The 15,841-nt window shown below is 45.7% G+C and overlaps 1 protein-coding gene across 4 annotated transcripts in view; it reads left to right on the forward strand.

Annotated features, from left to right (window-relative positions):
• The window catches only part of LOC115174609 (breast cancer metastasis-suppressor 1-like protein-A), an 11,661-nt gene extending 4,793 nt beyond the window's left edge, over nt 1–6,868 (forward strand). For 2 of the 4 annotated variants that reach the window (XM_029733310.1, XM_029733312.1), the window contains 4 exons: nt 21–85; nt 166–214; nt 4,992–5,118; nt 5,346–6,868. In XM_029733310.1, the coding sequence (XP_029589170.1) occupies nt 21–85; nt 166–214; nt 4,992–5,118; nt 5,346–5,463 (359 nt within the window). In that variant the 3' untranslated portion in view covers nt 5,464–6,868. The remainder of the gene's footprint in view (nt 1–20; nt 86–165; nt 215–4,991; nt 5,119–5,345) is intronic. The other 2 variants (XM_029733311.1, XM_029733313.1) reach the window with 1 other exon arrangement.
• The last annotated feature ends 8,973 nt before the right edge of the window (nt 6,869–15,841 follow it).

A 15,841-nucleotide genomic window follows, 5' to 3' on the forward strand; every position in this document is an offset into this window, starting at 1 on the left:
TTTTCTTAACCCCTTCTCACGTCCGTATATTGTTTATATGCTGCAAGACCTGGATATACTTGAAGACTGGACAGCAATTCGAAAGGTATTTGAGTTAACCAAACGTAAGCCTTTGTTGTGATTTTGTTTAGGGTTGGAATTTAACCTTTTGATCTTGTTCTGTATGCACCACAGGCGATGGCGTCGTTGGGGCCGCACAGGGTCAAGGTTGACGGTAAGAATCTCTCATATCATTGAGTCACTGTAAAGCCCAGGGGCCTCATTTATAACCGTTGCGTAATTTTCCCCTTATATTTCTACGTGCGCCATATCTGAAAAATCTGCCCACAATGAAAAATATTGAGATTTATAAACTTGGCGCACACCATGCATACGCATGTTTCCCGTTTATAAATCGGTCCTGTCGTAAAACTGCGCGAGCGAGAATTAAAACTCTGTCTGGTAAACGCCTCCATTCACCTTGTATTGGTACGCCACATCATGCAAAATACGAATTGTTGTTCAACATTTTGTTTATCAATAGATTATTGGGTTTATACAGTGCATTTGGAAAGTATTCCGACCCCAATCATTTTCCCACATTTTGTTATGTTACAGCCTTATTCTGAAATTGATTAAATGTTTTTTCCCCCTCATCAATCTACACACAATACCCCATAAGGACAAAGAAAAAACAGGTTTTTAGAAATGTTTGCAATGTATTAAAAATAAAAAAAACTATCACATTTACATAAGTATTCAGACCATTTACTCAGTACTTTGTTGAAGCACCTTTGGCAGCGATTACAGCCTTGAGTCTTGAGTATGATGCTACAAGCTAGGGCACACCTGTATTTGGGGAGTTTCTCCCAATATTTTCTGCAGATCCTTTCAAGCTCTGTCAGGTTGGATGGGGAGTGTCGCTGCACAGCTATTTTCCGGTCTCTCCAGAGATGTTAGATCGGATTCAAGTCCGGGCTCTGGCTGGGCCACTCAAGGACATTCAGGGACTTGTCCCAAAGCCACTCCTGTGTTGTCTTGGCTGTGTTCTTAGGGTCGTTGTCCTGTTGGAAGGTGAGCCTTCACCCCAGTGTGAGGTCCTGAGCACTCTGGAGCAGATTTTCATCAAGGATCTCTCTGTACTTTGCTCTTTTCGTCTTTCCCCCAATCCTGACTAGTCTTCCAGTCCCTGCCTCTGGAAAAACATCCCACAGCATGATGCTGCCACCACCATGCTTTACTGTAGGGATGGTGCCAGGTTTCCTCCAGATGTGACGCTTGGCATTCAGGCAAAATAGTTTAATCATCAGACCAGAGAGTCTTGTTTCTCATGATCTGAGAGTCCTTTAGGTGCCTTTGGGCAAACTCCAAGCGGGCTCTCGTGCCTTTTACTGATTAGTGGCTTCCGTCTGGCCACGCTACCATAAAGGCCTGATTTGGTGGAGTGCTGCAGAGATGGTTGTCCTTCTGGAAGGTTCTCCCATCTCCACAGATGAACTCTGGAGCTGTGTCAGAGTGACAATTGGATTCTTGGTCACCTCCCTGACCAATGCCCTTCTCCCCCGATTGCTCATTTTAGCCGGGTGGCCAGCTCTAGGGAGAGTCTAGGGTTTTTCCAAACTTCTTCCATTTAAGAATGATGGAAGCGACTGTGTTCTTGGGGACCTTCAATGCTGCAGAGATGTTTCGGTACCCTTCCCCAGATCTGTTCCCCGACACAATCCTGTCTTGGAGCTCTACAGACATTCCTGACTACTTATGTAAATAATAATAATTTCTGTTTTAATAATAATACATTTGCTAAAATATCTAAACCTTTTTTCGCTTTGTCATTATGAGGTCGAAGGAATTGTCCGTAGAGCGCCGAGGCACAGATCTGGCGAAGGGTACCAAGACTCTTCCTAAAGCTGGCCGCCCGGCCAAACTGAGCAGTCGGGGGAGAAGGGCCTTGGTCAGGGAGGTGACCAAGAACCCGATGGTCCCTCTGACAGAGCTCCAGAGCTCCTCGGTGGAGATGGGAGAACCATTCAGAAGGTCAACCATCTCTGCAGCCCTCCACAATCAGTAAAAGGCACATGGGAGCCCTCTTGGAGTTTGCCAAAAGACACTTAAAGGACTCTCAGACCATGAGAAACAAGATTCTCTGGTCTGACGAAACCAAGATGGAACTTATTGGCCTGAATGCCAAGTGTCACATCTTGAGGAAACCTGGCACCATCCCTATGGTGAAGCATGGTGGTGGCACCATCATGCTGTGGGGATGTTTTTCAGCTGCAGGGACTGGGAGACTAGTCAGGATTGAGGGAAAGATGGAAGGGGCAACGTACTGAGATATCCTTGATGAAAACCTGCTCCAGAGCGCTCAGGACCTCTGACTGGGGCGAAGGTTCACCTTCCAACAGGACAACGACTCTAAGGACATAGGCAGGACCATGCAGGGGTGGCTTCGGGGACAAGTCTCTGAATGTCCCTGAGTGGCCCGACCAGAACCTGGACTTGAACCCGATCGAACATCTCTGGAGAGGCCTGAAAATAGTTGTGTGGCGACGCTCCTCATCCAACCAGACACCGCTTGAGAGGATCTGCAGAACATATTGGGAGAAACTCCCCAAATACAGGTGTGCCAAGCTTGTAGCTTCATACCCAAGAAGACTCGAGGCTTTAATCACTGCCAAAGGTGCTTCAACAAAGTACCGAGTAAAGGGTCTGAATACTTATGTAGATGTGATATTTCAGTTCTAAAAAAAACATTTAAAAACCTGTTTTTGCTTTGTCATTATGGGGTATAATGCACTCAAATAGCGAATGGATGATGCTTTTCCCATGGTTTATTTTCATGCCTGCCAGGTAGGCTATACTCCTGTTATAAAGCAAAGTAATGTGCTTAATATTAGTTAAGTTCATAAATAATTATAGTAGGCCTAGCCTATAGAAAGCTGATGGGATCCTCCTCTTTTTAATAAAGGCCATCACTTTTGTTTTCTCATGCAATTGCATAGCCTGATTCAGAGGGGTTGGGTTAAATTCGGAAGACACATTTAAGTTGAGTACATTCCGTTGGCTAGGTATCCCCCTTTCCTTTAGAAATTGCGCATCATGAGCTCATGGGCACTCATAAAGTGTTTGATTAGATTTTCGATTACATTTGCATTGATGTCAGAGTGACTAGAGGGACAGTAGTGTTGAGTACCAGGCAGTTATCAAGTTTGGTAGGCCACTAATGACCATCGGCAGCATCAGAGCTTGGAGGAGCCTCATTTTGGTGACTAAACAGTCACGTGGAATTTGACTGCCGTCTTGACTCGTGACCGCCGGTGTGGCGGTAATACGGTCACCGTAACAGTCCTAAGCCTACCCATACTGTCAAATATTTTGCATAAGCCACCGGCCTATTTACTGTGTTGGCTGAATGTATTAATCTTCAGCAGTAATTTATGCTGTGTCTGGAAAAGGACTGTGTCAGTTACTGAAAGAGAAAACAATGCGAATTTGTTGACCTGTCAGCAGAACGTTTGAATTCAACAGTGTTTTGCATTGACTTTTCCCCCCAACCTAAATATGATGGACTGCATGCGAATTCTGAAACATTGTAGGGCAGACAAAAAAAGAAAGTTACAGTTCCATTTCTTGTGTGTTTTTTGTTCTACCTGACTTTTTTTTAAACATTTTTTATAGTGCTACTGATATTTATTACTGCGTTGTTGGGAAAGAGGAAGCAAGAAAAGTATTTCACTGTACTTATTCATGTGACAATAAAAACGTAACTTGATGCATAGTCCTACTTCAATGTAAAAGACCAGCTGTTAAATGCAACTCTATACCGGTATTATAAACCACATTGCCTATGATATAGCAACACTTGAAGTAAACGGCCTATCTACTTACTAGGCAACTAGGGCCCATTAAATGAGAGATGCGCATGTTCATTTCCTGTATGTCTCCTTCGGGAAAATGAACCCATCATGGCTAGAGAAGGTGGTGAATATATTCTGCAATGGTTAGGAAAATAAATATGAAAAAGATTCCTATGTCTAATTATTTTACTTTCTAAAAATAAAACATTGATTTTCGCTCTCATCACTAGCATGGTTGCATGCTTGTTTTTACTTGTTCGTGATTAAGCTTTTCATATCACCCATTTGCACAAAATATACTTGCCGGCTTGCAGTACAATACTTCAACCACTAGCAGATGTGCGTACGCATGGTCTGAAAGTTGCGAGGATGTGAGCACATTCTCACGTCAAGTACATTTTATATAAATGCCAACTTTTGCGTGAACTAGTGCACGCACATTTTGGGGTATATTTTGTGCCTACGCATGGTTTATAAATGATCTATTAGTGTCTAATCCCAGATGATATTAAGTGTCTCTAATATCTAAATATATAGATTCAATTATATATACCCAGAGTGTACAAAATATTAGGAAACATTTCCTTTTGCCTCTCAGAACATCCTCAATTCGTCGTGGCATGTATTCGACAAGATGCCAAAAGCGTTCAACGGGGATGCTGGCCCATGTTGACTTCAATGCTTCTCACATTTTAGTCAAGTGGGGTGGATTTCCTTTGGGGGGGGATGGGGGAGATCATTCTTGATACACACAGGAAACTGTTGAGCGTGAAACACCCAAACCCAAACTGCCACCTAGTACCATACTGAATGGCACACGTATACAATCCATGTCTCAATTGTTTCACGGCTTAAATCTTCTTTAACCCGCCTCCTCCCCTTCATCTACACTGATTTTGAAGTGGATTTAACAAGTGACACCAATAAGGGATCATAGCTTTCACCTGGATTCACCTGGTCAGTCTGTCATGGAATAGCAGGTTTCCTAATGTTTTCTACACTCAATGTAGACTGGTACAGTGTAACTGCAGTGCAACTGTTGATATGTAGTAATAGTTGAAACTGTTGAACCTGCCCTTATGACAGATGTTTTGCTGTGTGTGTGTGTGTGTGTGTGTGTGTGTGTGTGTGTGTGTGTGTGTGTGTGTGTGTGTGTAGTCCCTACCAAGGCTGACAGACACCACCATGTGGCGAGGTCTGAGGAGGGCAGACTGTTCTATGACAGCCAGTGGTATTGCAGAGGACAGGCCATATGCATCAACAGGAAGGACCAATACCCCACCAGGTGTGAGTCTGTATATGAAATGTATGTTTTTAAATGGCGTGTGTGCGCTTACGTTGGAGTCCTTGAGTAAAGTGCGTGCGTGTATATTTGCATGTGACGCAATTGCGCGCGTATGCTGCTGTCGTTCATAGACTAGATTCAACTGTCGCTGTGTGGTGAGCCGTGTGTGTACATAATGTACGTTCCTATGTTTTCTAATCCAATCCTCTTCCACCTCTCCTCCACAGCGCCATGATAACCACCATTAACCACGACGAGGTGTGGTTCAAGCGGCAGGACGGCAGCAAGTCCAAGTTGTACATCTCTCAGCTGCAGAAAGGCAAATACACCATCAAACACTCCTAATGTCCCTCACGGCTTGCCGTACTTTCTCTCCCTGGATAACAAATAGTGAACTTCAGTGCCACAAGATCCCGTCCCTTACTTTCATTGCCGTAGGGGGAAACAACATTATGTCAACGGTCTTCACCAGCTGCTGGAGAGCTGTAGGTCAGGGTGGGTAGGGGTTGTGCAAGGTTGGTGACTAACTACTGCTTTCTCTAAATATGTATGTATGTTACTAATATCTGCAAGGCGTCCAAGTGTCGTTCCTCCTGGAAGAGAAAGAACCAAGTGCTGCTAAGAAGGGATGAGTTGCTGTTGAGAGTAGTGGTGGTGTTGTAGTGTGCCTTTTTGAACAAGATGCCTACAGTCCTGAACCAACTCAGTGCAGTGAAGCCTTAATTCCTACGGCCTGTGAGAACAGTACTAGGATCAAGTCAAAGCAGGTCATTTTTTTGGGAGCGGGTGAATAAATGGAAACCTGCAGTGTACCTTCCAGGCTAAGAATGAACTATTCGAATTTCCTAAACATTGAGATCGCATATTTTACGCCGGCAGGCTGGCACAGCCAGTCGTATGTTTGCCCTCTGTACAGAACCCTTGTTGATTATGATGAGCGCCAGAAGATCTCTGAGGCCTGGTTAGAGACTAGGGCTTGAGAACTCTGTTGGACACATTGTCAGGAAAAACTCCTGGCCCTAATTCTGTGTCATGTCTTAACTTCACTGTGAACTCAGTAGCCATCTGCCTCTTGTAGTGTACTTTTGGAGAATCTCAATTGCGTATTCCTTGCATCCTTTCGCCTCACCTCCCCCTCAAAACCGATTGGGGGAGAAAGCCAGAGGTCCCTCCCCTCTGACCTTATCCTCCAACGGGTGTTGAGGAGTCGTCGGGGAGAGGCGACACGAGGTGTACGCAATTGAGATTCCCCCTGCGTTTCTCTGTGTCATCTTCCCTCCCCTGTGAAGAACTCCCTGCGTCTCTATGTTCGAACTATGCTCTACCCTTTTCTCCTGTAGTGCGCACTTGCGCACTCCTCCCTACCCACGCCAGAGGGATCTGATGACATTGAGAAGGGTCAAAGTGTCTGGTTGTCGTACAATCCCGTCCATGCAATCCCATCCACTCTTTTGCACATTATTGGATAGAGGGGAAACCGTGTGTGTGTATAGTAACGCACTGCTGGTTCAACCTCTATGTGGTCATGTGGTGCTTTACATTCACAGCAGCATCACATCTGTATAAAAGTATCAACTGCCAACAGTATTGCATTGAGAAGATTCTCAACATGTTATGAATTGTGTAGAGATGTTACAAGCTGTAATGTCGGGAGTATTTGCAGTGTTGTGTTTTTATTTTTGTTGCAGCTCACGGAGAAGGTCTGTCATAATACGATTAGGCCAAATGTTACAGTGCCATGAATTGAAAAGTAGTATTGCTTTTGTCCTCTTGTTTTATTTGTCAAGTATGGATTGTTATTTTGTGTATATATTTTTTTTTGGGGGGGGGGGGGGGGGGGTTTGTAGTAAGTCATAACGCTCAGCCTATCTTTTCATATCATGCGGGAGGGAAATATGAATACAACTCTTGTCATAGTGCCAATGCATGTACAGCAAATTAAATGTTTAATTTTGTAGTAAACATGTCACTTGCCTTCATTTGTAACGATTGAAGTCCCATGAAGTATGCATAAAAATATAACTACACTTATAGCCATTGATTGAAGCGAAATATGCTGGATGGGATGTTAGGGCCTATCATAATTCATTTTTATATTGTCTGTCAGAGATGTATATAATATATATAATGTGCTCGGGTTGAGCAGTATCTTGATTTTCGTACTGTTTCTGTAGGGAGTATACAATATTACCAGAAGTGCACACAAAAGATGCTATTTAAAAATAAAAATTGTTGGGGCTCAACAATTTAGGCAACATGGGGATCTTGATCCAGATACGTAGCACAGATCCCCGCGGGGCGGTGGGGCCCCCAACCCCAATTATATCTTTTTTTTTTTTTTACGGTATTGACAATCGTACTGTCAGTATGTCTAAATACCCTGGTATACAGTATATCGCCCAAGCCTAGTTGACAGCATGTCTAGCTAAATCAACTTGACGTGTAATGGGCAGTCCGCTGTGCTCAGCATAAGCCAATCTTTATTGCTCTCTGTCCATTGTGAAATGAGCAGCATTAATTACCACAGCCAAATCACTAGGTATAATCATAATAGCGCCAGTCTGGCTGACAATGCTGCCAATTCCAACGTTTATGCAACCTAACCATCTTCATTTGAAAATGACTTGCTTTGTAATAGTGAGCGTGGCTAGTTTGACACTGGCTTAAGTCCGCTGTGCTGGTCAACCTTTTAGCCAGTGTTGTCTGCCAGTGGGGCACTCACTAGATTAACACTGTATTGGGATCGATTCAGGATCCACTTAAATGTTTCACTCATCCCCTTCTCCATTCTCGACTTATCTCCTATGCTGAACACAATCTAATACACTAATTTACAAAGTAGCCTACTGAATAGGAGTTGACCTTAGACACAGATCTAGGATCAGTTCACCCTGCCCCCAATCCTACCCACAACAATTAGAGGTATGAAATATATCTGACCCTGTATCAGTGGTTGGAGGTGATTTTACTCCCAAAAGCACATGCAGTATATAGTGCAGTACTACCAAAATCAAATGTCTCACTGCAGAGCTCCCTTCTGACCAGGTAGTGTCAGTAGAGCTCCACTATGGCGGTGTTGCAGCACTGCACTAGATTGGAGAGGAGAGTGGTCCCTGTAACTGAGGCACCCTTCTGGAGAGAAGCTTCCCAGCTGATGAAGGGAGGGAGGGAGGGACGCAGGCGGGCGTCTGCTGTGGAGGGACACTTTCATCACATCACAGCTCGCTGGCCATGTCTGCTGCTGCTGAGAGAGAGAGAGAGAGAGAGAGAGAGAGAGAGAACAAGAGAAAGAGGGTAATACAGAGAGATGGAGGGAGAGAGAGAACTAGAGAGTGAGAGAGGAAAATCCCCATCACAGCCTCAAAGGCAGGCAGGACTGGGCCCCGGCTGTCTGTCTCTACACAATCGCATTTCTCTAGAGCCTTCTCTCTGAGCCGGAATCTGTTCAAACATGCATTACAAGAGGAGATTCTCACTCTGTCTTTTGCTCTCCCCCTCTCATGTTCTCTCTCTCTCTCCCTATCTCTCACTCATGTCAGAAGGTCTGCGTTGCTGTATTAGCCAGGTTGTTTGGAGCTTTGTATGATACTAGGTCCTGTGACTGCAGAGGTGTTGAGGTGTTGCTGGATGAGAGCGAGGCAGAGGCTAGTTTCGGTCCTATCCGTAGTTGATGAGCCACCAGACTGTGAGAGTCATTGGGATGTGTTTAAAGCAACACATGGAGCTGATTAGACCGTAAAGTGTGACACTCCGCTAAAATAACGTATAGTCCTCTGTCCCTGTGTGTGGGTTGCAGCGTGTGTGCGTGCGTGTCTGTGGGTATGTGTGTGACGATGTAATATGCACACAGGCTGGACAGGCAACTTGTCAGCAGCGGAAGCGTTCACCACGATGACTGCGCCCTCGGGGGAAATGTATTTTCAGCATGGCAAGAAAGGCATTCTCTCAGGTATCTGTCTCACTGTGTGAGATACAGAAAGCAGGTATGCCTCGCCTGCCCAGTGCAGCCAAGTGTCACCATCACACTTCAGCTGTCACCTGGGTTGTGTTCACTAGGGCACACAACAGAAAACGTTTTAAAATGTGCAACGGGAAACAAAAATGAGCGTTTCTTATTGGAGTCAGGTAGTCCCTCCCTGCTTCAGTCTGTTTTCGTACGTTTGGTGCCTAATACATACAACCCTGGCCTGGTTAAAGACTATGAACTGTCATGGTGGCTGTGTAAATAAGGTTCCTCGTCGCTGTCTTTCCTCAGACTCCTATCTCATAAAAGAAGTGAAGGGAAGCGCATGCTTGTACTGTAAGTCATTTGGGATAAAAGGAGTGTCTTCGAAGTGGCATAATATAATGCCAAAAGTATGATATGGAAAGCAGCAGCTGTAACTTCCCTATGAAGGTGGGCAGGGCTGTAGGGTGGCAGTAGTGTGGGCACAAGCACAGAGCTGGGCTGATATGGAAACGTAGTCAAATTTCCAGCTGGTGTTGGTTGTCATTGGGAGACTACAGAGCCGGTGCTGGAGTAGCCAGTGCTGGAGTAGCCAGTGCTGGAGTAGCTTTTATTTACAGAAGTGTGTGCACGGCGGTGCTTGCATACGTGTGTTTGTGTGCCCATGCATGCAAGTGTGTGTATAGTACTGTCAGTGTGTGCAGACTGGTCTCAGAGTAAATGTAAATCTGGGACACTCAAATTCGTAACATATCATACTAAATGGGGGATGGACATCCACAAATGAATACATACCGTATGAAACGTAACATATCATACCAAATGGAGAATCTTCAGATTTCCGTACAAAATAATACAAAATGCTCTTCAGACCAGGTTGGCGAGTGTATGTATTTTTGTGGCGGCGTATGTATCTGTATGTGCGCGTGGGTACGTACTGGACACCGCAACTCAGACTCAGTGGAGTGAGGAGAAAGCTCAGCCAGCCATTTGGCTCTGGTCCTAATTGGTTGAGTTGACAGGATGCTGACAGTGCATCTCAGACAGGTAGCTACTTAATTCTGTGTGTGTGTGTGTGTGTGTGTGTGTGTGTGTGTGTGTGTGTGTGTGTGTGTGTGTGTGTGTGTGTGTGCGTTCCTCCGCCCAGGAATCCCCCGCTGTCCTAATTTTCACCAAAGAACACAGCAGCAGCCCTTCCTTTCTTCTGAGCCGGCCTTTGAAGAGTACTACTTTGTTTTTTCTGAGCTTTCGCTACAGAAAAAAAGGGGAACATGCTGGAGTGGAGCCAAGCCTAAAAATATTTTTCTCAGCTCATCAGCCAGTTTGTTCTACTGCATGGTGACCCAGCCCAGCCTGGATACACACACACACACACACACACACACACACACACACACACACACACACACACACACACACACACACACACACACACACACACACACACACTAATTATCTCGGTACTTCAGACAAATTGAGCCAGACATCCTGGGCATAGATAATCAAACCCCCACACGTACAGTTTGCACACTTGACTCAATGGGACAACACACACACTTGGTTGCCGCGGAGGGCAGAAGGATGTGTCTAGTAGGAAGACTGCAATTTAAACCCAACATTATGTAAATGTTCAGGTGACACCCAAACGTACAAACTAGGAGTTCCCCTTTGGTCAGTTCACCTGAAATAGACTGCATCATGTATTCCACTTGTGGACTATAGAGTTTACATTCATCCGCAATATCGCCCAAGTCTATTTTGTGGCAATTGTTTTGTTGTTGACACACACATAAACAACTACTAAGAGATTAAAGCCCAGGGTCAGCCTCAGTCCAGTGCCCCCAGAGAAGGTTTTAAAGTAGCCTGAATAGACCCTGGTTACATATCTTTCTAGGAACCTTACAGAAATGAGGGAGAGCAAAATAGTCTGACCTCAGAGCAAGCAACATTGAGAAGAAGTGAACTGTGGTTAATTCCTTCAACAGAGAGGCAGAGTTAAGAGGAGGGAGAGTTGTAGCCGGCGTGCCAAATGCCACTCTTTTCCATAGTGCACTACCTTTGACCAGGGCCCATAGAACTATATAGGGAGTAGGGTGCCATTTAGAATGCAACTGTAGTGTTGAGTGTCCAGGCGTCTCAGAGCCTACTGTCAGGGGACGACTGCAGTGGAGGCATGGTTAACTAGCTTATACTCACTCCTCACGGTCTCCCTCTCAATATCCCTACTCTCTCTTTCTCTCGCCCTCTTTCTCTCCCTCTCTCTCTCTCTCTCTCGCCCTCTCTCTTTCTCTCTCTCTCACCCTCTCTCTTTCTCTCTCGCCCTCTCTTTCTCTCTCTCCCTCTCTCTCTCTCTCGCCCTCTCTCTTTCTCTCTCTCTCGCCCCCTCTCTCTTTCTCTCCATCTCGCCCTCTCTCTTTCTATCTCTTTATCTCTCAGCTTAGTCTCTCCTCACTGTCTCCCTCTTCAGCATCCATCCCTTCTCTCTACGACTGTCTTTCTCTTCTCACTCTCTCTCTCTCACACACTCACTCTCTCAGCACATACCGACATCACACTGTTTCCTTTCCCAGCACCCCTCCCCCTCAACAGTCCTGCAGCACATGCTCGCTTCATAAAAGAACAGCTTTATGATACAAAACATGTGAGGTTGCAACGGCTACAAGTGTTACTGATTTACACATGTCTTTATAGTAAGACCTCCCGTTAGGTCTTATTCCTATAGGTCTCCATCTTTTCCGGAATTCACATCTGTCTTGGTAAAGATCATTGAGGTTTGGGAAAAGAAAGAGAACTTGCACGCTTGTACATTTGACCCCTGTCTAGGCTATTCAGGGTTGTCTTCGCTTCTGCTTTTTAATGAGAAGCGACACCCAGATTGAGAGATGCCGTTTCTAAAAGTTCTTGTTTTAGCTTTGTTCTCTGTAGGCTGGAGACACTACTCCGCTGTGTGCGTGAATATTCGATCGCGTGTGAAAGTGTGCGCTGTTCTACTGTTCCCCCTAGCTGCTTCCTTCTCCATTTATGATGTTCTGATGCCGATTCATTCTGTTTCATGTCCATATTATCATCCCTGAGTCACAACAAATGTCTGATTGATGTTGTACAATTTCCAATGAACAAGAGAAACCTTTCAGCTGTGCTACAGAGATCTCCAGGGCAATGAACAAGAGAAACCTTTCAGCTGTGCTACAGAGATCTCCAGGGCATTGAACAAGAGAAACCTTTCAGCTGTGCTACAGAGATCTCCAGGGCATTGAACAAGAGAAACCTTTCAGCTGTGCTACAGAGATCTCCAGGGCAATGAACAAGAGAAACCTTTCAGCTGTGCTACAGAGATCTCCAGGGCATTGAACAAGAGAAACCTTTCAGCTGTGCTACAGAGATCTCCAGGGCAATGAACAAGAGAAACCTTTCAGCTGTGCTACAGAGATCTCCAGGGCATTGAACAAGAGAAACCTTTCAGCTGTGCTACAGAGATCTCCAGGGCAATGAACAAGAGAAACCTTTCAGCTGTGCTACAGAGATCTCCAGGGCAATGAACAAGAGAAACCTTTCAGCTGTGCTACAGAGATCTCCAGGGCATTGAACAAGAGAAACCTTTCAGCTGTGCTACAGAGATCTCCAGGGCAATGAACAAGAGAAACCTTTCAGCTGTGCTACAGAGATCTCCAGGGCATTGAACAAGAGAAACCTTTCAGCTGTGCTACAGAGATCTCCAGGGCATTGAACAAGAGAAACCTTTCAGCTGTGCTACAGAGATCTCCAGGGCAATGAACAAGAGAAACCTTTCAGCTGTGCTACAGAGATCTCCAGGGCATTGAACAAGAGAAACCTTTCAGCTGTGCTACAGAGATCTCCAGGGCATTGAACAAGAGAAACCTTTCAGCTGTGCTACAGAGATCTCCAGGGCAATGAACAAGAGAAACCTTTCAGCTGTGCTACAGAGATCTCCAGGGCAATGAACAAGAGAAACCTTTCAGCTGTGCTACAGAGATCTCCAGGGCATTGAACAAGAGAAACCTTTCAGCTGTGCTACAGAGATCTCCAGGGCATTGAACAAGAGAAACCTTTCAGCTGTGCTACAGAGATCTCCAGGGCATTGCGGAGGAGTTACAGTAAACCTGTTCCACTTATCAGGAAGCTGGTTCAGTGCTTAACCCTTAACACTGGTTCATCTATCATTATAAGCCAACATCGCCTGTCACATACTGTATGAGACACTGTGTATTGCCAACCTAAGGAAGGAACCGGACATAAGAGGCAGACCTGGGTTAAAATACATTTTAGTATCTGATATTTACCATCGTTTTTTTCCCCCCTGTGTATTTGATTATTTCCAAATACACAGCCCAAATCAAGTACTTTTTAATGCTAATGACATCAGTGTGATCCGAATGAATGATCCCAATTGTGATTTATTTTCTTTGGTAAGACATATATGCATGTCATCACACACACACGTTGCACGCGTGTACACCCCCCCCCCCCAACACACGCACAATCACGTTCACTGTGAATAATCTTATGCCCCCCCCCCCCGAGCTCTTTAAAAAAAATAAGTAACAGAATAGCTCACTCTGACCGACCATTTCTCTCTTCTCTGTGCTGCTGTGCCGTTCATTCATTCGTTCATATGGCTATGTCTTCCTACTGGGCTGTAACACAACCCAGCTTCAGCTTAACAGCCCTGCTTTCACCTCCAGGCTCTTTCAGCCATGCCTGGGCTCTCTGCATCTGAGATTTACCTTCACCTCTTTTGTAACCAGGAAGAAGAGAGTGAGAGAGAGTGAGAGAGAGTGAGAGAGAGTGAGAGAGAAAAGAGGCACTTCTTTCCTTCTTCTTTCTTCTTCACTGTCTTCGTTGAGCGTCAGCGTGGCCGCAGGATGTGTTTTAGCCTACAGACTGTGCACTGGAACATACTATATAAAGAGAGCACACAGAGAGAGAGAGAGAGAGGGGGGAGAGAGAGGGGGTGTAGAGAGAGGGTGGGTAGAGAGAGAGGGTGGGTAGAGAGAGAGGGGGGGTAGAGAGAGGGTGGGTAGAGAGAGAGGGGGGGTAGAGAGAGGGTGGGTAGAGAGAGAGGGTGGGTAGAGAGAGAGGGTGGGTAGAGAGAGAGGGGGGGTAGAGAGAGGGGGGTAGAGAGAGAGGGGGGTAGAGAGAGGGGGGAGAGAGAGGGGGGGTAGAGAGAGAGGGGGGGTAGAGAGAGGGGGGTAGAGAGAGAGGGGGGTAGAGAGAGGGGGAGAGAGAGGGGGGGTAGAGAGAGAGAGAGAGGGAGAGAGGGAGGGAGAGAGAGAGAGAGGAGGGATAGGGTGGTGGGGATGTTTTGTAATAGTGGTTGGATAGAGAAGTAGTCCACTTGGCTTTACAGGGAGACGTTGGGTTCCCTTTATTCTGTCAGAGAGCTAATGCACAGGGCCACGGTGTTACAGTATGTCTGTGGTGAAAGGGCTTTTGTTGTGAAAGCGTTTTTATCGCGAAATGGACAATGATGTAATGGGTTTGGGTCTATGGTTTGGGTACAGACAGAGGCAGACGGACCACAGCCAGCAGACAGAACAACAACCACTAATGGAGTGAGTCCCTGAAGGTTTAATCATTTCCTGGTCAGACCAACCCAATGGGCTTTTATATTGAATCGCTAGTATTTTCCTTGCTTGTTCGAATTAACCAAGAATGAGTGAGCCTCATAGTAAATGTTGAAGCCTCACCTTTGCGCTTTCTGTGCTAGATAGATTGTGGTTGTCTAGAATCTGTCCCAATATCCATACTTGCACACAGTGTCTTTGCATACTATGTAGTATGACAAGACATTTTATGGACTTTAGGACACTGCTCTGTATTACTGACCTAAGCCCTAGGTAGTGCCACTTGCAGGACTGGGCGTGATGCCCAAAGGCCATGGTCTGTTCGCCTCTCTCTAACCCCCTCCCTGCCAGGCCTTCCTGGTGGTGCTCCAGCAGGACTGAGCTCTGACTCTGACCCCAGGCAACTGGCCATAAACCTCCATTATTAAAGAGGTACCACATCTCACGTGGCCGCTGATAAACACTCTGTCCTCATGTGGGATCCAGTGTCTCATTAATACAGCGGGGTTAAGGAGTTATTACGTCTATGACATCAGCTCAGCCGCAGTCTGTCAACCAGAATCAGAATACCTGGGTTGAAATACTATTTGAAATCATTTAAAATACTTTATCTGAGCTTGATTGAGCTTGCCTGGCGCAATAGAACAAATTGGTGGCTAAATGGGAAAACCTCACCCATTTGGCTCCCCAGGCAGGATAAAGCAAACACTGAAAGTATTTGAAAGATTTCAAATAGTATTTGAACCCAGTTTTACTAGCCAGCCTGTTTGTCATCTAGTCTCAGGGAGCCGACTGATTGGGCCCAGGCAGGGAGAGGGATCTGACAAGCTCCACTCCAGGGTAAATTGAACCCAGGTTGGATAGGTGGTGGTGAGTTTTAATGCAGCGCTTCACCGTGCTGTGTCCCTGCACTTCTCAGGTTCTTCATCCATGTTGAGTCCCCGCTGCGTCCCCGTAGCAACGCTGGATGGACCCTCTAATTTATCTATCCACTTTAGTGCTCGTTCAGTGACAGAGAAAATAAGCAAAGCTGTGTGTGTGTGTGTGTGTGTGTGTGTAAGCATGTGTGTTGAAGTGAAAGAAAGAGGTGTACTCAGACAGACAAAGGAGCACTCCATAGCCTAGAGATGTGGTATGGGGAATGTCCTTCTCTCTTGGTCTGCCACTCCATACGTTTCACACACTACAGCTT

This window comes from Salmo trutta, chromosome 35 (assembly GCF_901001165.1).
Source record: "Salmo trutta chromosome 35, fSalTru1.1, whole genome shotgun sequence".
NCBI lineage: Eukaryota > Metazoa > Chordata > Actinopteri > Salmoniformes > Salmonidae > Salmo > Salmo trutta.